Source organism: Schistocerca serialis, chromosome 1 (assembly GCF_023864345.2).
Source record: "Schistocerca serialis cubense isolate TAMUIC-IGC-003099 chromosome 1, iqSchSeri2.2, whole genome shotgun sequence".
NCBI classification, from domain to species: domain Eukaryota; kingdom Metazoa; phylum Arthropoda; class Insecta; order Orthoptera; family Acrididae; genus Schistocerca; species Schistocerca serialis.
In genome coordinates this window covers 357,756,611-357,780,736 of record NC_064638.1, presented here as the reverse complement: position 1 = coordinate 357,780,736, position 24,126 = coordinate 357,756,611, and the positions used below count along the sequence as shown (strand labels likewise).

Sequence of the window (24,126 nt, the reverse complement as noted above, 5' to 3'; positions counted from 1 at the left end):
TAATTATTATACTTAAAATCGCATTGCTCATTGGGCAGTTTATCTGGCTCCTTTACTTTATGGCTGTAAATTTCCCATTCCTCTAAAATGTCCAGCTGAACTCCTTTTTGTGCCTTGTGCAATACTTTCAAAATGTCTTCTGTTCTACCTGCTTTGCATTTTGTGGCAGTTAAATGCTGTCCAGAGGCAGTCTTGTTTTAGACCCAATGTGTTCCCTAATCGTGTTACAAAGCCTTGGCCAGTCTCGCCCATGTAATATCAATCACATACACCACATTTCTATTTATACATTCCAGAATGAGATTTTCACTCTGCAGCAGAGTGTGCGCTGATACGGAACTTCCTGGCAGATTAAAATTGTGCGCCGGACCAAGAATAGAACTTGAGACCTTTGCCTTTTGGGGGCAAGTGCTCTACCATCTGAGCTCCCAAGCAGGACTCACAATCCATCCTCACAGCTTCAATTCTGCCAGTACCCCATCTCCTACCTTCCAAACTTCACAGAAGTTCTTCTGAAAACCTTGCTGAACTAGCACTCCTGGAAAAGAGGATAGTTCCACAAGGTTTGCAGAAGAGCTTCTGTGAAGTTTGGAAGGTAATAAGGCAACAGAATCATGGTCTTTTTCAAATGTACTTCTGACTAACAGCAATTCTTTCATCCCATAATACATATTTCCTTAGAAGTCAGATACAAATTTTCATAGATTTAGCTTTAAAAGTTTTCTAATATAACGAAATATTTTCATAAAAATATTCATCCCTTATTTCATCCCCTTAGGGACTGAATATCCAAAAACAATTAGAGTCTCCCCCCCCCTCTCCCTAACCGTGAAGCCAAATACAAATTTTCACAGATTTTGCTTTGAAATATTTTCATAATGAAATTTTTCCATAAAACTTTCACCCCCCTACTTCATCCCCTTAGCTGTTTAATTTCCAAAATTACCAAACCAAAATGCTTTAGTAGTTTTTTAATAATGATTTATTTTCAAAACACTTTCACCAAGTATTTCACCCCATGGTGGTCGAATTTCCAAAAATGCTGAAACACGTATTTCTTTATTTCTAACCAAGAAACCAAGTAACAACTTTCGTAGTTTTAGCTGCAAAATTACATTAACAGCGACACATTTTCTGAAACACTTTTATCTTCTATTTAGCCCCCTTAGGGGTGGAATTTTGAGAAAACCTTTGTTAAACAATGCCTACAGTATAAGATCATCACTCTTCCAAATTTCAAGTTTCTATTCTTGGTGCTTTGGGCTGGGCAATAACGAATAAGTCAGTCAGACACGGCCTTTCACATATAGAGACATCTTTAATTGCTGTCTGATGCCTTCATTTCATTTCTAAGACAGTATCCAGTCATTCCACTTGGAAATATCATTTCCATTGCTTTAATAGTTCCACTCTCCTTTCTGTTTAATGGCCAGTTCTCACAATCATACAATAGCATATATACAGCCATCACTTTACAAAATTTCATTTGAATGCCATTCATTGTTTTGTTGTTGATTTCCATTTTTTACTAACATACATTACTTTAAAACAGTTTTTGGTGGTTGTGTTGCACATCTCTGATAAACCATAGAAATGATATATTATAATATGTGAAGTTGCTGAATAATTTCTTTTTAATTTTCTACATATTCAAGGGATAAAAATCAAGTAGCAGATAAATTTGAAAACAGTACTACTATTCTACACAAAACACAGAAAAGTAGATATATGGATCTGATGGAAGAGACTGAAATTTTTTCACTTCATGTTTGTGGGAGTCAACGCCAGCAGAATAAATTGCAAACAGTGTATTTTGGTGTCTTCTTTTGAGTGGACTAACTAACAGTTTGTTTACCCCTTGAATTATTAGTATTCTTTGTAATGGACATTTTTGACAGTTACTAATATTTTTTGTGTAGCATCTTGACATCCTGTGATCCAAATAATTTTGTAACAAATGCAGGGGCACTACAAAGTGGCAATCCCACAGAAACACAAAAATACACAAGCTGGCACGCAAAGTCAGATGATATTGTTGGCACAATAGGAGAGTCGGTTTCAGACCAAGAGGCAGGTAGCTGATCTTTAGTATAATTTATGGAGGCAGACAGAAGAACTCCAATTGGCAACAGAGGAACAGGGAAATTCATTGGTGCGTCTGCATACAGTGACCAAAGATAAAATTATAGTGGTCAGAAAACCACAGATGAAGGTATGGAGATCACAGTTCTTGCCAGTAAAACTAGAATTTAGGTTTGCAATTTTCAAACTAGCATTTGCACAAAACAAGATGACTAATGAGCACTTTAAGTCTGCAACTGCAGTCAATGGGCAAAATGGTAGGGCAGCTACTGTAGATGCAGACATAATACTAAAACTGTCACAAGATCAGCAATATACAAGTCTAAAGAAGCTGTACATCAATAGAGTATGTAAACCACTAGACCAACAAATACAGCAAGTGCTGAAGGATGAGCAAATGGGAAACATGACACTCACTTACAAGTCATCATAGGAGAGAGAAAATTACCAGATGCAATGCTGCGGCACATCTGAATGGTTCAAAAAAAGGAAGGAAGGCAGGCTAGGGTTAATCGTCCCATCAACATTGAGGTCTTTAGAGATGAAGCACAAGCTCAGATTGTTTCAAGGATGGGGAACAAAATTGGTTGTATCCTTTTAAAGGAACCATCTCAAAATTTACTGGAGTGATTTAGAGAAATCACATAAGTCTGGATGGTTGGATGTGGATTTGAACCATCATCCTCCAAAATGTGAGTCCAGTGTGCCAGCCACTGCATCAGCTTCTTGGTCTGGATTGTGCAATTACTGGGGGCAATAAAATCAGTAGTGGTAACGTGCAAAAAAGACAGTGCCTTCACAGTGATGAGAATAGCAAAGTTTATGCAAAATTGGATAGTACATGCACAGCAAGCATAACAATATTTGTTACACAAGAGACCACAGCTATCCAAAAAGAGCAACAATCAGATGTCAATAAGCAGATACACTGCCTTAAAGAACAGATGGACATGTTGCAAAAGAAAATGACAAGGCTCCTAGGAAACAGAAGAACCATGCTCAGGCAGAGCACAGGAGACAATAGTGGACCAAAACAAAAGAAGCCAATATGTTGGTATCACCTGTGTTTTGGTGAGCGAGTTATGACATGTACTTCACCATATACATACCCAAATGGCGTCAGCAGCTGGTATTAGGTAGAGTAGGCTGAGGGAAACAGCAAGAGTGCCTTATACACCCAGAGGTGAGTTTGGTGAGGGATCCAACAGGGTGAGTAATGAGTTTACCAACACTGTTGCAGTGGTTATATGTGTAATATATGGAGTTAGATTTTTAGTATGTCATCAACTCTGGACCGGACGTCAGCACATTGACAGGCAATGAATATAGAGGCACAGTTGCAAATTTGCCAGTATGCCTCATAACAGCAAATAGTTCATCAATAATGACATATAGAAGTCATGAAGTGGAGGTAGACCTGTGGTTTTGTAAGAGCTGTATGTGATAATTCATGTTAGTGAAGGTGGCAGGGCCCATATTAGGAGCAGACTTTCTCAGTCAGAAAACTTAGTACCGTCCTGTTCAGGAAGGATGAAGAAGTCATCACAAGTTTCCTAGGCTGAAATGCTATAAACATTATGGGCTACACACACAGTTTGGTGGTGCACAACGAGATGGTGTCAGTACTATGTACAACACACATGCAAGGAGTGTCACACAACATGATGCATTACATTAGGACCATGACATCCCTCAATAGAAATCTTGTGAAAGATGATTATTACCTACTGTGGTACTTGTCATTCAACACCTGTGCTAAGGCATGCCTCATTCCCAAGAGTTTTCTCATTTCTTTCTAATTTTTTTGATTCTGAGGAACTATTAACCATAAGGAGACAGAATGGATGCCCAGTATTTACCTTCAGGAATTGAAATTCTAAGTTTTGCTGACAGACACCTATAATAGTGGAAAAAACTATCCTAGCTTTCAGAAATGTTCATTTCTTCCCCAGGGAGAAAGGTGGATAAGTTGGAGAAGGTTAGAAAGGAAGGGCAGGTCACTCCGACATCAGGCTGCCCTGTCACAACATGAGAAGTAAAATGCGAGGGATGCAGCACCAGAGAGAGGAGGTGGTCAAAGTACTGTGCCAGCTTCAGTCCAGTCAAGCTTTGATGGCCACATTTATTCGTATGGTTTCTAACCTAAGCTTCCTATGGACTCTTGGTTTTTAAATACTCTCCTTTTCTTGCTCTTTTGTAGACCAATAAATTACAGAATCACGAAATGAGTGACATTTCACAGTTTCTTAAGCCTATTATGAATTATGGCTTATTCATCTTATCACGTACACCGAAATCTTTACTATACATTATAGCAAAAACTTCCATGAAAATGCAGAAATGACTGATGCCTTCTCTCAATCTTTTTATCATCACCCAAAATCAACACCAATATTGTTCACGAAAATATCATGGTTCTTTTTTGAACATGAAATATAGACTTAAATGCTAGTAAAGGTTCAACATGCATAACAAAGGAGAATTAGCAACAAATAAAGAACACAGATGATTATTGGTTTGTTTCTACCTGCCAGCACAGAATTGATTTCAACGTAAAATATTCACCACCAAGCCCAAAACAGTTTGCTCTCATTCATAGCATAAACTTCAATGTACATGATGAGATGAATAAAACACAATTCGCAATAGGATTCAACGAGTTGATAAAGTCCAAAATAAATCAACCTTTTTTAAGCCATCAACATGCATATATTTGCACTATCATCCCTCTACCAATAAGGAACATTGTATTTCCATTACAGTACTTTATTGCTCTGTTCTTGTCAACTTAAACTTCAATAACAGATATGTACATAACATCTTCATTTTAATAAGAATATAAACTGCATTAACAAGCACTTTGATACTACAAAACTGACACTACTCTGTACAATTTTCCCTAAATTTACACAAATTCATACATGAGGAGAAGCACTTTCTGCTGATTGTGATCATATTACACAATAACCACATCATTAGCAGCCCATATTTTAAATAATTTTTTTTCCTATTTATCACTTAATCTCAGTGTATTTGCTGTTCTTTAGAACGACAATTCTTTCTGCCACAGAAATTGTGCACAGATTATACAATTTGCCTATACATACAGAAAAGTTTGCCTGGTGACATGAATGGAAAAGTTGTTGCTACTATATCATTTAGACAATATAAAAACAAGTAATATCAAATAAAAAGGCAAGACTACCTTAAAATTTACAAGTGTAAAGAATGTTAGAAACATGGGAATGTGTAGACACAGTAATGAAATGTATACAGTCAAACAATTCAAAAAGTGTTTTTTGCATTAATAAAATTTCTGCCACAAAAAACCTAGCACAACTGAAAAATGGCTGTAGATAATTCCAACACTGCACATCAACATCCAACCATTACTATTGAATATAAAATTATCTTTGATTCTCCAGAATGTTTCTTCATTTCACCCCAGAAATACAAAAATTTGTCAAAAATGTACCAAAGTTCATGTAACTTTCTGAGCTCTGAGCTTCCCACAAACATTTTGAACCTGACATTTTGGCCTCTGGTCTTTTCAAGATGTTTTTAATTTCAGAGCTGGAGTTGATAAATTATTTTAAAAAAGCTGATTAATTCATAATTATTAAACTAGAATCTATGAAATTATTCATTTCAGATCAGTATTAACATTCGGTAGTAAATCACACAAGAAAAGGTTAGATATTTTTTGAGATTTTTGTGCCAGTGATATTGACACAGATAAAATAAAAAAGAATACAAAATTTAGATTGCCAGTCTCACAGTAGACCAATAAACATAATAAGACTGCATGTCTATGTCTAGAGAAAATAGTTAAAATATAGAAACTCAAAGTATATATTACAAACCATATTGGTAGAAAACATATAATGATACAAGAAATGTGTGAGATCTACAATTTATCACCAACTGTGAAATTTAATGTGCCCCCTTCTTGACATAAGAGACATTTCTTGAGGGCTATTAAAACCCCACACATGATGTCTGCAACTGATCTAACACACAGTCTAGTTGCTACAGTACATAAATTGCATAGATATGAATGAAAAGCCCTCAAGAAAACTTAACTTTCAGAGTTAGAATAACAGGTAAAGTAAGAGGTGAACAAGTGTTAAATCCTACACTATCTGCTAATCAGATTGAGACAAGTAATTTTCAAAATATATTTTACAAAACAGCACTGAAGTAATTTCACACATCTCACTTGATTAATTGACTTTAATATTTGTTTGAAATGTTCTCAAATAAATGGTGCAGGGAATTGGCTGGAGATTTTCAATACATAACTAAAGGAAAAGAGAAAAGAACTGTATGCCAGTGCAGTTGAATAATTGCTTTCTTTTTTATGACATAATGTTCTTGTACATGCAATGAATTTAATTTTTAAAAAAATTGGAGAGTCACCTGAACATGAACACAATATAACTTATTTGCTAAAATGAAATTACTGTTTTAACATAGCATCTACCACAGTCAGTATAACATATAAAAAAATAACAACCAGTAGTTACAAAAATCAAACAATGGAAAATCAAGAATTGAATGTAACACTATTATGAGAAAGAAAGTTGCTACTCACTGTATAGCAGAGACACTGAGTTGCATAGAGGCACAACAGAAAGACTCTCACAATTAAAGCTCTGAGTTGCATTTGCATGTGTGTGTGTGTGTGGGAGGGGGGGGGGGGGGGGGCATGTGAACGCGCACGCGTTTGCGCGTGTGTGTCTATTGTTGAAGAAGGCCAATGGCCAAAAGCTTTAATTGTGAGAGTCTTTCCTATCTGTGACTCAGCATCTCGGCTACATGGTGAGTACCAACAACCAGTGGTTACAATGGAAGTGGCTGACAAATCTTTTGTACTCAGTTGTAGTCTCATCAAGTATTTGACTTCAATTATTGCTTATGTTGGTTTTTTCTTGTTTAAGCTTGTAGTTCATACAAGTGCTGTTACTAGTCTTTATGGAAAAATTATAAATACTATTCCAGACAGAAATAACCTGCTAGTGAAAACAGTCTTTATTAAAAATAATTACACGATTGCAAGGAGACTGCATCTACAATATGATCTTTATAAAAAGAAAGTATTGCCAATTCTTAGAAATTATAAATACTATTCCAGACAGAAATAACTTGCTAGTGAAAACAGTCTTTATTAAAAATAATTACATGATTGCAGAGAGACTGCACCTACAACATGAATCTTTATAAAAAGAAAGTATTGCCAATTCTTAGAAATCTCAATGGCCAATATTTCACTCTGATTCTCAACAAAGTGCACAGACAGAAGTATTTGTTGCAATAAAACTATTTATTAATTATAAATGCAGTCTAAAATTTATGTAAAAACTGAATCTCTCTCTCTCTCTCTCTCTCTCTCTCTCTCTCTCTCTCTCTCTCTCTCTGTGTGTGTGTGTGTGTGTGTGTGTGTGTGTGTGTGTGTGTGTGTCAACCAAATAGCACATTTATGGGTATTGTGTAAGTGACACATTAAGATCAGAATTCAAGTTTTTGTTTTAGAGAGATTCTTGGAAGGAAGGTGAGGAACCACCTATACACATTATGTGGAAGTCTGAGCAGCAATTTAACTTGGATAATAAAAGAAACTTAATATTTAATCAGAACATCTAAATAATTAGTGGAACTATCATTAAAAGAAATAATACAGGAAGTGAGTTAATACTAATGACTTTCCCTATACTTTGAAAGTTCATTGTGCACTGAGACTTAAATGTTATTTCTCAAAGGCTCCCTAAATCAACACCTGCATATAAAGTGTGGCACAAGAAAATAAATGTTACTAACTGAATCAACGAATTATGACCAGATACTACAACAACCTGCATAAAACTTGGGAATACTGCCTGTGTTGTTATCAGCACCATGTCAGCATATGATTAATTAGTTAACTGCTTGTTCCATAGATATCGAACAAATTGAATTTTGCCAACAGATGCATTACTCAAGCCCCAAACATCCATGTGATGAAGTCTGTAAAGAAATGACACAAAAAAATACAAAAAGTGCTTCTCCCAAATCAGATACCTGCTCATAAGGCTCAAGAAGAGGAGAACAAAAACTGAAAATGACAAAGGTATGGCCCCCAGCAATTAGAATTTGTCAAGTATCAAAGACTAACAAAGAAAGAGGTGTGTGTAGGGGAGGGGGAGATGAGTTTGCAGACGAAGGATACAGGCACAGGAAATTCGAGAGTGGGTGTGACGGTGTGCATTTAGAGACTCTGATCTCTATTAGTATAATATTTTATTAAATGGTAAATTACTTTGAAAAGAGATGGGATGAAAAATAGAATTAGTATTTAGCTAAGTTACTTACTGAATCACTTCATACCCCGTGTTGCTTCTATTCTGCTCGAAACAATGGCAGTAGTTTATGAAAATAATTAGTTATATGGCTTGTAACACAGTATAAAATAGCTGCATATTTCCTTATTCTAATTGTTCCGGCTAGTGCACAAAAACTTACTCTTGAGTATCAGTAACTATGATCTGTAACTTTGTACTGTCAATTAATGCAACAATATAGTAATACACACAAATTGACAGATTTGTAACAGTTTTGTGTGCATATAATGCTAGTAAGTTTGTAACAACACTAAGACGGTATCTGTTTGTACCAGTTTAGCAACCTATGGGTAACCATCTTCAAATTACACACATTTTATATGCACTGTACTAAGTACTACACTACCACAATACAGTAGTGTGCTAGACTTAACTTCACAGCAAAAGCATTTCAATCTTCTGTTGCATAACAGCTATAAATTGGAAAGTTACTTAATAAATTTCTTTAACTTAAAGCAAAATGTGTTGCACTGCCTGTACAAAATAAAATTCAGTTGACAAATAGTAACGCATACTAATGATACAAATGTTCCTCTAAGCTTGTTCTGATACACAGTCACAATAGGCCAGTTGTAAATTTAATGGACTAGTTAAACATCAGTGTCAGATTAATGTGACTACCTGCACATTTACAAATGCAACACGAACTAACTGTACTAAAACTGCATATCTTTTGAGTCTTGTTAGAACAAGAATAATGTTCTCATATCTTACTACAATAATGGCTGATATTATTAATGACACTGCTGAGCTTTTGTACATGTATTTACAGTTAGTGTGTATTGTGTTTATGTAGCTGCAAGACTATGCCACATGCCACACAGTTGATACTTAGATACTACGACTGGACAAAGCCAGTGCCAAAAGTGGTATTAGCACCACACACAACCATATTTACCAGTATATCTAATTTACAACCACTGATTTCTATTACTCAAACCTACTATATCATTTTTTTTATGACACACATTTACAGACAGTTATCAAGTAAATATAATGCTTTAGAGCTGACAGTGAAGAATTCAATGAATATACATCAACAGAAATCAAACTGCGTTACAGAGGTTGTCTACAACAGTGAGTATTAACAAACATGTAAGAATAATGAATTGATCTATCAACCCACATTCAGAATTTTCTTCTTCTTAAGAATAAGATATTTCCATATACAGGAAAGTAAACGTATTTAAAACATCACATACATACAACACATCCTACATAGAAAACAAATGTTCTGTTTTTACACTAACTCTTGTAAATGACATTGAAATAAAGCATATATAAGCACAAATTATTGATTGGTTACCCTCCATCTGATTACAAATAATAGTGGTACCTTTTTTCATACAACCTTATCAATCTAAACAACTAACATGTCACCATTTGTAATGTTCTACTATAACATTATGTCAAAACTGTAACAACTTCAGAATATTACATACTTCAGCATCACAGCTATCTGAAGGAAACCTTACACCAACTGAATAACTGAAGATATTAAAAGAGTGAAATTATGTCACAATACAATCTGCCTGAGGAAGAGGGATCATCACAAATGATGAAGAATGCAGCTACCAAAACCATGTCATGCAAAATAAATGGCCTGCAACTGAGCACTATCACTGTCATACTAGTGAACATAAGATGATGTAATATCACAATCAAATATTCATATTCATTTTGTGTTATACATTACTGATTAATAATACAGTACAAACTGCATTCCATATTAACAGCTGCATACTATGAGACACATATATGCTATAAGTCAACATAACATAGACTTTTATGACAGTTCACAATAATTTACAATGTCAACTCATAATCATTTTGTCTTCACCATCACCACACACAAATATTCGGGAGCAATTTGAATGGAACACACCAGTTACCAGGCAGAGAGTATACCTGGAAGACTACTACATTAATGGTCCCACCTCTTTCATTCATTAGGCACACTCACAAATTATGAGTAGTCTGTTAACTCTCAGGTGTAATTTTTTTTTTTTTTTTTTTTTTTTTTTTTTTTTTTTTTTTTTAATTTTCATTGTGACATCCATCAGGAACCATGCTGAAAAATTAAAAATTCAACATTATTTTTCCATTCTTAATAAATGTATGCAAAAGATGGAAAAAAGTTATCAAATGCATAAGAGGCAATCAAAAAGTCTATGTGCAAAGACCATAAAGTCCAGAATTGGTATGTCAATCAAGCAAAACTGCCATGAGCACTGAGACAATCACCCCCTCCCCCCTTTCCACAAATGCATCAGGCTGAAGATACCTGTTTGGTAAAACATTGTATCTTGCTGCATGAAGAAGTCTGTAACAGCCTGCTGGATGTCCTTATCTGACAGGAATCGTTGACCCTTCAAGGTCCTTTTTAAGTGACCAAAGGCATAACAACTGCATAGGGAGAGGTCAAGACTGTAGGGCAGGCGCTCAAACGTCTCCCATTTAGTTGGCATAACTTCGCTAGCCTCTCAAATTGATTGGCATCCTGTTTCGAATCGTGACCAGTATGGAACCTGGTGTACCACTGTACAACAACGTTTTTCATTCTCCAATGGATATCTACCAAGAAAAGAAAGCAAATGTTGGTTCTGTTTGGATGCATTTGGTAATAACTTCACCATAGTTCGTGCTTTTGCATTTACCGCATGTGTGTTGGAAAGTCATGCATGCAATAGTAATCCCTTGCTTAAATGCTGGTGCTTATATATCCACATTGGAGTCATGCTATGTTGCATGTTTGCTACGGCAATGCCCTAAAATGGGAACCTTTGGATCACCCCTTACACTTCAAAGTTACACAACATTCCAAAGGTTGACAGTACAGCCATGTTCTTTACTTATGGACATCCTTTACCAAAGAGCTAGACATTTGTTTCAGCACAGGAAAAGAGGATCTACTCGAGAAAGAATGGGACATTATTGTTTCCTGATTTGACTAACAACTGCCGGTAACAAATGCAGTAGAAAATGCATTATCGCAGGAAAACTATACATACTGTTAAAGTTAACAACCAATTCCATTCTTGAGTAACTGGTTCCACATTATTTTCTCATTTTAGAGGTGTACTACTGTTCAATGGCAAATGAGAAAATAGGCATATCACTGAGAGTTGGGAGATGTGTTTGTTGAAACACAGCAATTGGTGCACCAGCAGAAATACTCCAAGCATTGAGAGGACTGTGATTAAGAACAATAAGATGATGGCTGCAGTGGATATCTGTAGGGGGGGGGGGGGGGGGGGGGGGTCACGTGCCATGGCCAAGTAAGTCTGTCTGAGTGTCTGTACAGTTGTTTGTAATAAGAGGGTGTACTTACAATAGAGCAAGCACAGTTAAGTCTTTGTATTATATGTGAGTTGCCACCTTTCCTCATTTTCTTTTCATCCACAAATTTCCATTATTGTAGTATGAAAACTAAATACTTCAACAGATAATATGCAAATCAGTTAAACACACTGCACCATAACAGTAACTAATAAATTAAAAGACTTAATGCTGTCGCACTTCAGTTTATGAGGCTAGATGAACACAAAATATTGTAGGCTAACGGTGAAGATGAAAGAGGATATGTTAGGTCACATTATGGACACTGCTGCCTTCATAAAGCAAAGAAGAGCTGAAGAGATGAGAAATGGATTATGTTCTTTGGGAAGCAAACAAAAGTTGATAAAGTATTTGTTTTGTGGACTTTCAAAAATTTATTATGAGTTACAATAAGGTAATAACCTTACAAATACATAACAACACCTAACACATGAAAAAAAGAACAATTAAAACATTTTCATAATGAAATTAATTTTTACAAGCATTTATCTTAAGAATCATTTAAAACAGAGCATAATTTTATATGAACATATTTAGCTCAAATTCTCATCATTGCAGATACCATCCACTGGTACGCAGGCTACAAGGAAGCAAATTTTTGGTATGGAAGGGATGACAACTGTCAAAATGCAGGTGCTGTTGATGGTTAGTGTGCTTAATATGGATGGAGGTGTGGACGGAGCCATCAGAAAGGTAAAGGTCACACCCAGGAAATTGACACAGTGGGTTGAGAAGGACTAGGTGAAGTGAATGTGTTGAGGTTGTGCAGGAATTAGGATAGGGTATCCTAACTGTGACACAAGGTCATGAAGATATCATCAATAAACATGAACCGGACAAGAGGATTGGGGTTTCAGGTAGCTATGAATGTTTTCTCTAGATGACCCTTGAACAGTCTGGCACTAGAGAGCACCATGCAGGTGCCCATGGCTGTGCTCCAGATTTGATTATATACTGAAGTGTCAAAGAAACTGGTATAGGCATGCATATTCAAATACAGAGATGTGCAAACAGGCAAGATAAAGCGCTGCAGTCGGCAACACCTATATAAAACAACAAGTGTCTGGCGCATTTGTTAGATCAGTTACTGCTGCTACATTGGCAGCTTATAAAGATTTAAGTGACTTTGAATGTGGTATTATAGTCAGTGCATGAGCAGTGGGACACAGCATCTCCTAGGTGGCGATGAAGTGGGGAATTTTCCCAAACAACCATTTCATGAGTGTATCGTGAATATCAGGAATCCGGTAAAACATCAAATCTGCAGTTGTAGTGATATGGGATGCCTGATATGTCTAGATATGACTCTGACATGTGACATGTAAGTAAGAATCCAGTCTGATCACCTGCATCCATTCACATCCATTGTACATTCCGACGGACCTGGGCAATTCAAGCAGGACAATGTGACGCCCCACACATCCAGAATTTCTACAGCGTGGCTCCAGGAGCACTCTTCTGAATTTAAACACCTTCTGTGTTGACCTTCCAATAGTGGAACATGCTGCTAATCACAACATGCTCAAGTTAAATGGCTGCTTCACAAACTATTCCATCTGGATTCTTCCCCACAGCATCAGCTTTTTTAACTACGTACACTGAAGTTATATCCATGCAACACTTTCTTTGTTTCCACTATCCCAGTAGCCACAATTTCTATTGGCTCACTGGATCCACATCCTCTACCCAAGAGTCTCCTCTCCCTCTAACCTACACATCTTCTCAATCCATTCCTCACATCATTGTCACAGAGCATTGCATGAACTCATCAGCTCCGGTGCCCATGTGTCACATTCCTGTCCATGTGTTGCATGCTTGCTGCCTCTCCCTGGTGCATTCCTATTTCACACACCTGCTGCCTCTCTTCGAACTGTCAGGCACTCTTCCCCAACACTCCCTCCTGCTTCCCACCTTGCTTTCTTGATATTTCATCCGAAAAATTGTGGAAACTGTTACCCCTTCAAATTCCAAAGGAAAAAATAAAAGAAAGTTTTGTTAAATTAACAAGAAAAACAACAGTTGGAGAAATAACATAGGAAATAACCAAGCAGATAATCACTGTCTGGTGCTGATGTCTAATAGCATAAATAGCAGAGATAACCAGGTCTCATCAGACAGATCATTTTTGAGTTCCATTTCGGGGAACAGCGAATGTTCTGAGGCAGAGGCCAGGCCCCAGGACACAACAATGCAACTATAGGCCCATGGGGAGAAATGCAAGTCACACTTACACATTAAGAACCTAAAAAGGAATGGCTAATAGAGGAAGAAGAAAACAACAATGATGAACGGATCAGGCTGATAGTCGTATGTGAAGTATTTGGAACAGAGGTAGAAATTCACCTAGATTTCAGAAATGAAATCCCTATGGTACTCAGGAATTAGTATCCACATTTCAGCATGAATTTAGTTGCCCTGTACTATCAGTGACAGGCGTTTATGTAGTAGGCGTAACTGAAAGTAAAGGAAAACTGGTTAAAGAAGAAATTAGATTACCTATTATCGTATCTAAATTTATGCTTTCGCAGACATTACTGATAGTACCCAGTTTAAATTTAAGTTTAGACCACTAGGGATCCTTAAATTTTAAGATCAATACATTATGTTGGATGGGTGAAAACAGCACATGGGTGGTACTACCACACAAAAAATAATTCAGTCACACCTTCACACAACATATAGGTAGATCACATTCATTTAATAGTTACAACTACAACAGTGATTGTGGATAGCACAAAAGAGGAAGTAAATTAACATGTGGAACAGATACAGGTAGTCTTGGAAACCTAATGCCTTAACTACAGGCTATTTTACTTAAATATCACCAAATGATAGGAGTAATAGCAGAGTTTGTATGCAATTTTAAAACAAAGGAAAACACAACAACGTTTTGTAAACCTCAGTCGATCGCCATGAACCTAAGGTCACTGATGTAGGAAGTAGTTCAAAAGTTGGAACAGCGTCAAAGTGTGTAAAACAATTATTTGTTCGCAACATGAAAACCAGCTGGACGAGTACACCTGGTGTTGCATGCCAGGATGCTAAATAAACATATGAGAGTGAAAGAGAATGCCCAAAAAGCATTGAAGAATTGTTGATGAAGTTTGAACAAGTAAAATTCTTTCTCTATGGACATAACCATGGGTTATGAACAGGTGCCATTATATAAAGATTCAAGATCTTGCACAACCTTCTTATTTGAAGGAAAATCAGACAAATTTCCAGTATTCCCATTTGGCTTAAATATTTCAGTGGCAGTTCTCATATGTGCACTGAATAAAGTGTTGCATGATGATCTTGTGCCAGAATTGATTGTTTATATGGATGACATATTAATAGTACCTAAGTCCTGATTAAGAATCTAAAAAGGTTACAGAAAAAGGACGTCCCATTTTGGATGAAATGAACTAAAGTTTTTAGGTCACATAGCAGTTACAATGGGGGTAAAACCAGACCCCGAATGAATAAGAGCAGTTCATTCCAAGGTCTATCAGCAATTTATAAAGGGGCAATTGATACACAATCCATGTCTCCTGTCACTGAAACAGTGAGCCCAATGGATATTGGATAAGAGCACAGCAGGGCATTTCAAAGTATGAAACAAGCTCTACTGAATGCTTTGATTCTAAAATATCCACGGAAGAGCCAGACATTCAATTTTGCCCCAGATGTGCCTGAATACAGAATTGTACGTCAATTATTCCAAGGGGAATGGAATCCAGAGGATGGCAAAAATAATATGATATATTTGCTAGTAGAAACTTGAACAACTGTGAGTTGAACTACACAGCAATGAAACAGAATAATTAGCCACTGTGTTGGGTATATAAAAATCCAAACTTTAATATGGAGCTCACAAATGGTCATTTATACACATCGACAAGTTTTGCATTCCTCTTGAAAATCAGGTTATTAGACAGTTGCCTACTGAGATGGGTGTTATTTTTGCAAGATTTTCAGACAGAGATAACGTACATAAAAATATCACAAAATATCTTCAATTTTTTGGTCCTGTCCTCCTCAGTTGCGCGTAATTTTCACTTATGGACCGTCTGACAGCAACTGAATAAAACACAATTTTAGTGCCATACGCGTTTCGCCTTTATTTTCTGCAAGGCATCATCAGTGGCCTGTAATATGTACATATGTTAGCTATTTTATTTACATTTTTGTCAATGTGCCTATAGGTTATAAACAGTTCTGGTGGTTGGTATATCCTATTAAGTAGTAATGTTTTGAACTGTACTTACAGGTTGCGTAGACAGTTTCTTACATATTACGCTCCTGTTGCATTTTTGGTCTTGTTCTTCTTCCTATGAGCGCCAATTTGCTGTTTTTTCTGCATTCCACTGCACTATGCACTGAACGCTTGTTTTAATGCAATGTTTTGGTTTCTGTTGCCGACTGTCAAATGTTTTTGCCAAAGATCGAATATTACTGCCAAACTTATGAGTGTAACTATCGAAGTATCTGTGGTCTGTTCATGTATGCATTTGTGTGTGCGCTTGTGTGTGTGTGTGTGTGTGTGTGTGTGTGTGTGTGTGTGTGTGCGTATGTGTGTGTGTGTGTGTTTTGGTGTCATATTAATTTAATTTAATTTTATTGGATTTAATTAATTATTTTTGTTTATGTCCTGTGTATGTGTGTGTGTGTGTTTTGGTGTGATTTTTTTTTTTTTTTTTTTTTTTTTTTTTATTTTGAAGGGGGCTGTGTATGTATGTGTGTGTGTGTGTGTGTGTGTGTGTGTGTGTGTATTTTGGTGTTATATACTTTTTTTTATGTTATCATTTCCTTTATTAAGTGTAGTAAGGAGCCTGTGCTGATGTGTGTTTGTTCATTTATCACATGTTTGTTTTCTGCTATGGCTTTCTGGATGTGGAAGTTTTCTTGCATTTGTATAAGATGTTTGTCATGGTTGCTTATTCTCATTATTTTCATTTCTTGTTCCATGTTTGTAGGATGATGGTTGTAGTGTTTTAAATGCTCTTCAAATGTGGAATGGTTTGTTTCATACTTCCAACATCTGATATGTTCTTTGTATCTTGTTTCAAAATTTCTGCATGTCATGCCTATGTATACTGCCTCACAACTTTGACATTCAAGTTTATATATTCCTGATTGTTGGAATTTGTCCCTCTTGGTAGCTGGCTGGCTTAGGTGTGATTGAAGGGTTTGCCCAGGCTTATATGCTATTTTGAAGCCCTGTCTCTTTAGGATGTTTGCAACTCTGTGTGTTAGTTTATGTGTGTAGGTCATGGTGTACCATCTGGTTCTTTTCTGTGTGGTGTTGTCATTGTGTGTGTTTGTTGAGTGTGTTTGTAAGTTTTCAGCTTGTGAGTTCTTTTGTATTGTGGAAATGTTGTGTTTGTTTTTTATTTGTGTTTTTATTTTTTGATTGAGCCTGTGTACCACATGTGTGTCATACCCGTTGTTCCTCGCTATTTGTATGATCGTGTTCATTTCTTGTTCATAATTTCTCTTACTGAGTGGGATTCTGTTTAATCTATGTAACATGTGTCTTAGTGCTGCAAATTTCTGGCTTTGGGGGTGGTTGGATGTGGAATGTATTATTGTGTCCGTGGCTGTTGGTTTTCTAAAGATGTTAAATGTATGTTTACCAGGTCTAGTATGTTTACTAGGTCTCACTGACCTAGTTAGAGATCTTTCTTCAACCTCAACTTGACACACCAATTCAATGCTCAATTGCAACCCACAACCAACAGAGTGAGCAGCGAACTCTGCCTAGAACAGTTTGAGCCCAAATCCCAAAGGGAGTCTCCTCCTCTTCCCCAAGACCATCCAATCCATGCAGTTCAGGACTTCCTTGCTTCCAGCATTGCTTCCCAATCTTTCCTAAATAAAATATGGACAAAACACCAAACCTCACTCAAGTTGAGACCCAAGCTGTGAGTGAGCTGAAGGCAGTTCTATCATCATCCTCACTGTGAACAAAATCCCCACTAATGTGGTACTTGACTACCAGCAGTATGTGGCAAAGGAGCACTGTCAGCTCTGGGACACATCAACTTACAAACTGTCCCTAACAGCCCCATTCCTTCCGCGTAGGCTGAGATGCAAAAAATGCTTAAAAGCTTAGGCCCCTCACAAGGGCTCATAACTACTCTAACAAAAATTCTTATCCCTCCTGATCCACCTCCCACCAAATTTCGAAAACACGTAAAGCAATCTTCACTACCACATCATAGTAGCTGGATTAGAAGCTCCCACATCTCAGCCCTCATTCACCAGCATGTCTAACCCATCACATAGAGCCTACAACTTCCTTGAAGGTCTCAAATCCATTCTCTCTCTCCCCCCCCCCCCCCCCCACATGGAACCCTCCTTGTCACTATACCTACCCCCCCCCCCCCCCCACATGCGTGCGCCCATACACACACACACACACACACACACAGACTCTCACACCCAGACGATTACCTCTCCCAACAGCTACCTGAAGCTCTTTCAAATATCTCACTAATTGTCAACATTGCCAAATTTGTCCTTGCCTGTAACTACTTCACCTTTGAGGGCCAGACTTACAAACAGACCAGGCGGGACTGATTGTTGTTGTTGTGGTCTTCAGTCCTGAGACTGGTTTGATGCAGCTCTCCATGCTACTCTATCCTGTGCAAGCTTCTTCATCTCCCAGTACCTACTGCAACCTACATCCTTCTGAATCTGCTTAGTGTATTCATCTCTTAGTCTCCCCCTATGATTTTTACCCTCCACGCTGCCCTCCAATACTAAATTGGTGATCCCTTGATGCCTCAGAACATGTCCTACCAACCGATCCCTTCTTCTGGTCAAGTTGTGCCACAAACTTCTCTTCTCCCCAATCCTATTCAATACTTCCTCATTAGTTATGTGATCTACCCATCTAATCTTCAGCATTCTTCTGTAGCACCACATTTCAAAAGCTTCTATTCTCTTCTTGTCCAAACTATTTACCGTCCATGTTTCACTTCCATACAAATACTTTCAGAAATAACTTCCTGACACTTAAATCTATACTCGATGTTAACAAATTTCTCTTCTTCAGAAACGATTTCCTTGCCATTGCCAGTCTACATTTTATATCCTCTCTACTTCGTCCATCATCAGTTATTTTGCTCCCCAAATAGCAAAACTCCTTTACTACTTTAAGTGTCTCATTTCCTAATCTGATACCCTCAGCATCACCCGACTTAATTCGACTACATTCCATTATCCTCGTTTTGCTTTTGTTGATGTTCATCTTATATCCTCCCTTCAAGACACCATCCATTCCGTTCAACTGCTCTTCCAAGTCCTTTGCTGTCTCTGACAGAATTACAATGTCATCGGCGAACCTCAAAGTTTTTATTTCTTCTCCATGGATTTTAATACCTACTCCAAATTTTTCTTTTGTTTCCTTTACTGCTTGCTCAATATAGAGATTGAATAACACCGGGGAGAGGCTACAACCCTGTCTTACTCCCTTCCCAACCTCTGCTTCCCTTTCATGTCCCTCAACTCTTATAACTGCCATCTGGTTTCTGCACAAGTTGTAAATAGCCTTTCGCTCCCTGTATTTTACCCCTGCCACCTTTAGAATTTGAAAGAGAGTATTCCAGTCAACATTGCCAAAAGCTTTCTCTAAGTCTACAAATGCTAGAAACGTAGGTTTGCCTTTCCTTAATCTTTCTTCTAAGATAAGTCGTAAGGTCAGTATTGCCTCACGTGTTCCTAGGGGAACCAAAATCTCCCTGTCCTATGTCAAATTTTTCCTGGGCCGCATGGGGAAAGCATTCCTCAAAACACAGAAGCTGGACACCCTGGCTAGCTACACATTCATTGATGACATCTTTTGTGGTCTGGACTCATGATGAAGAACTACTGATCCACTTCTTGCAACAGGTAAACTTCTTCACCAAACTCAAACATACCTGGTCCTTATTCATATCCACAGCCACCTGAAGCCCTCATCCGAATGCCAATGCATACAGAATCAACCAACAAGCAACAATATCTACACTTTGATAGCTGCCACCTGTTTCACATCAAATACTCCCCTCCATACAAGCTAGGTATCTTCAGCAAACATATCTGCTCTACCACCAAATCCCTCAACACCTACACCAACAACTTCTCCCAGGATTTCAGTAGCACCCTCGTAGACACCCAGTAACATACAGGCCTTGAATGTCTCAACACTTTACTCCACCAAGGCTGTGACTTTCTCAAGTAAAGCACTAAAATGATATCCTCCTTGCTGATATCCTCCTCATTCCACCCACTATCTCCTCCTGTCATCCCTCTAGCCTCTGTAACATCCTAATCAAATGAAATGTCATTCCCAGACAATTACCCCCACTCCTGAAATCATTCACACTACAAAACTGGCACCATGGACACTCCAACTACCACATGCTCTAGCAGCCCCACTGGCAAATGCTACAATATCAATATCAAAGGCAGAGCAACTTGAAAAACCATGAAAGTTGTTTACAAACTAACTATATGCAATGGACAGCATTTTATGTAGGAATGATCATCACTAAACTGTCATAGTGCATGAATGAATAGAAGAAATGTCTCTCTTGGTGACAGCCAGAACCTAGTTGCTTAAGATGCTCAACAGCATAACTCAAGTGACCTGCATGCTTGCTTAACCACACAGAATCTGGATCCTGCCATCTGATACTACAAATATTTTCCCTGAACTCTGGAGAAGGAACTAGCCTTACAACACATCATTGCATTCTTGGATTTAATCTTCATTAACACATTCCCCTCTATAATCATCTCTCCTTCTCTAATTCTTAGTTGTGCCATTCATATCGCTTGCTCTTAATCAATTATCTAGTTCCTTTTCATCTCAGGACTGAAGCTGGTGCAGTATTTACCAATGAACAATTGTACCACATCTGAAATGTCAACATGAATTTGATTCTTTAAAATATAGCATGTCAGCATCAAAAAGCTCACATGCATAAATAATAAATACACACTATTAGCTACACCCCTCTGCGAAAAGGAAAAAATAACCTCCAATCCAGTAAGTATACTTACCTTATGGTATTCTGTACTGTTTAAAAAATATCTGGAATATGAGTAAAATTACGATCCCAGTATCCTCCACTATACAACCAGTCTTCTTGTTTGGTATATGGATTTGTTCCTTGAGTGAACCATCTGAGAAAAAAGGAATAGTTTACAGACAACATTTATTTTATACAACTAGTTTTAACCACAACACTATATGAAAATATTGGTAAAGTGGTATCACTAGTACCTTGGTGCCCAGTCAACAGCTTTCTTTCCTTTTCTAGCTTTTCTGGCATCTCTCTGCTTTTCTTCCAGTCTAGTTTTTTCTGCTGCAGCGCCATCTATATCTCCTTCTTCAAGTTTCCGTATATCTGGTCGTAATCTTAAAAGAAGAATGCATATAATGTTACTTTACAAAGACAAAGACAACTCCAACTCTCCCCCCCCCTGCCTCTCCCTCCCCTTCCTCCCTGCCCCTTGTTGTGTGTGTGTGTGTGTGTGTGTGTGTGTGTGTGTGTGTGTGTGTGTGTGTGTGTGTGTTTACTGACGAACGCTGTGGCCAAAAGTGTCTTTTAATCATGCCTGTTTGCAGCACCTTGATGTGTCTTCTTTATGGTAAATAGAATTCTATCTTTTTCTACATTGTTAAAGGTAGGTTAAATACTTTCTAAATATTGTTACAATCATTTTATTGGCTAACAATATGAGCCCCTGATAACCCATCCATTTGGTGAAAACTGCACATCAATTCCGCAATATCCATTTCCAGAATACCTGTGGCACAACTTTTAGGTGATTCACTCTGTATATGGTTTATAAATATATGTACATAATATAAAGGGTAAATATTGTCACCAGTAATATCAAAAAGTTCTTCACTGACTTACTTCAAATTTTTGCACAATCAGATGGACAAGGGCTACATATTTTTAAAATATATATAATATATAAATATGCATATAATGTATAAGAGAGAAATGCTTAACAAAAATCTCACAAAATTCAAAACATTCTTGACACATATACATCAAGTTTTTACACAATATTCTAATAAACATTCAGATAGACACAGGTATATACATTGATGAGCCAAAATATTATGACCACTTGATCAATAGCTTGTTTCCATCTTTGGAATGAAATACATAATTGATTCTGCAAACCAGGGATCTGACAGTTTGTTGGTAGGTTTGCAGAGGTATGTGGCATTAGATATCTATACACAGGTCATGTAATTTGCATAAATAACGGGCCGCTGATTTGCATACGTGGTGATGGCCCAACAGCGACCCAGTTGGGTTCCATAGGATTTACATCAGGCAAGTTTGATCACCAAGACATCAACATGAGTTCACTACAATGCTCTTGAAACCTCTATAGCATAATTCTGGCTCCAAAACATGGACAGTTTTACTGCTGAAAGATGATATCTCCATCGGGGAAGACAAACTAGTGTAGCAAAAATGTGATTCACCCAAAGAGCCGACATGTTTCCATTGATCGACGCTTGAATCCTGATGGTCCCATGCCCATTGCAATCATAATTGATGACACCATTGCATCAACATCCTTATATTCAGTAGCAACAAAATCACAAAAGATTCCACTTCTTCCAGTATACATATTAAATATATTGAAGTATTTTATTTACCACAAGTTCTACAGGGTGTCCAAAAAAGGACTCCCTGATTTCAAAATTAAATATCTTTAAAACAAAGATCGATAGAGGAATGCAGTAAATGGTATGTGTACTGTGAAAGCTGTAAGAAGTTTATACAGCAGTTTGAAATAATAGTTACAAAAGCTGCTAACAGATGGCACTGTAATCGCCATATGTAATGCCTAGTATAAATAGTGATCCGAAGCCCAGAGCAATCAGTTCCACTATTGAAATGTGAAAGGAGGTTAGTGTACCGAAGGAAGAGATTAAAACCATGTACTCCATTGAACAACGCATTTTTCTGGTGCTGGAGTACCACAGGTTGGAAGAGAGTCCTACGGCAACAAGGCAAAGTTTTCAAGCACAATTTAATGTTCCAAAAGGACCCGATGCGAAAACCATTCGTACGCTCTTCGCAAAATTTCAACGAACAGGCAGCGTAACTGATGATCTAGTGGGGCATGTTGGCCGCAAGCAAACCACAGTTTTGCCTGAAAATATCGCCACAGTTTCTGGAATTATTCAGTTTGATGGTCGTAAAACTGAATGACAAAGTACATACTACATTCATAGATGTTGTGTTTTGGTTCAAGAAAGGAAACTCTACTTTAAGCAATGGAAACTGCAGGTTGGAATATCAATAATATTAGGAAAAGGATAGATTGCTACTCTCTATAAAGATGAAACACTGAGTTGCAGACAGGTACAACGAAATGACTGTTACACATTTAGCTTTCGGCCAAAGCCTTCTTCAGAAAAGAAAACACACACATATTCATATAAGCAAGCACATCTCACACGCAACTGCCACATCGAATGAAATCAGTAATCTCGAGTGGGCCAGGAAAGCGGAAAGGACAGCAGGGTTTGGGTAGAAGGAGAGAAGAGCACTGCCAGGCAAAGTGTGTGGTGACTAGATGATGACATGAGAAGGCTGCTGTTTCTGTTCTTTTCCACTACCTCCTCTCCCCCCCCCCCCCCCTCCCTTTCACACCTTGCAGCCAACAGCATTGCCAGCAGTCTTGAAAAGTCCTTGTACACTCCACCTGAGAGCACTCTTCTCTCCCCTCACCCATACCTTGCTATCCCTCCCCATTCCCCGCCCCACTCCACCACTCCATACTAATAATTTCATTTTACATGACAGATGCACTCCGGTCTGAGCTGTCCGAGATGGAAGTCACGTGTTTGTGAGGTGTGCTTGCTTGTATGAATGGATGTGCATTTTCTTTTCTGAAGATGGCTTTGGCCAGAAGCTAAATGTGTAGCAGTTTTTTTGTTATACCCTGTCTGCAACTCAGTGTGTAATCTTTACGTTAAGCAGCAATTCCTAATAGTGTTCAAACCCTACCTTTAAGAGTTTCGGAGAAAGTACATTTTCTTTTCCCCACATTAACATGCATATGTGTCTTGAACAAAGTGAAAGTAAACAATAGAACTCACTCGCAGAAGCTCACTGTGCCCTCATTGTTAAAAGCTGTTCACTACTTTTTATTGTACTTTCAGTACAAATATGAACACTAAGCAATCTGCAGCTGCTGCCAGTCCATAAGATCTAATGATTTGTAGCTAATTCATATTTGTTAATACAGATGACCACAACACTTGAACATTAATGTCCTAATAATGAGCTTTCACAACACTTCATTATTTCCATAT

At 37.6% G+C, this 24,126-nt stretch overlaps 1 protein-coding gene across 1 annotated transcript in view; it reads right to left on the bottom strand.

Annotated features, from left to right (window-relative positions):
- Nucleotides 1-4,787: 4,787 nt before the first annotated feature.
- Nucleotides 4,788-24,126, bottom strand: part of LOC126470228 (oxysterol-binding protein-related protein 1-like) — a 404,325-nt gene continuing 384,986 nt past the window's right edge. The window contains exons 23-25 of the mRNA XM_050097923.1: nucleotides 21,055-21,189; nucleotides 20,832-20,954; nucleotides 4,788-10,530 (exon numbers count right to left, since the gene is read on the bottom strand). Of these exons, the coding sequence (XP_049953880.1) occupies nucleotides 20,852-20,954; nucleotides 21,055-21,189 (238 nt within the window). The 3' untranslated portion in view covers nucleotides 4,788-10,530; nucleotides 20,832-20,851. The remainder of the gene's footprint in view (nucleotides 10,531-20,831; nucleotides 20,955-21,054; nucleotides 21,190-24,126) is intronic.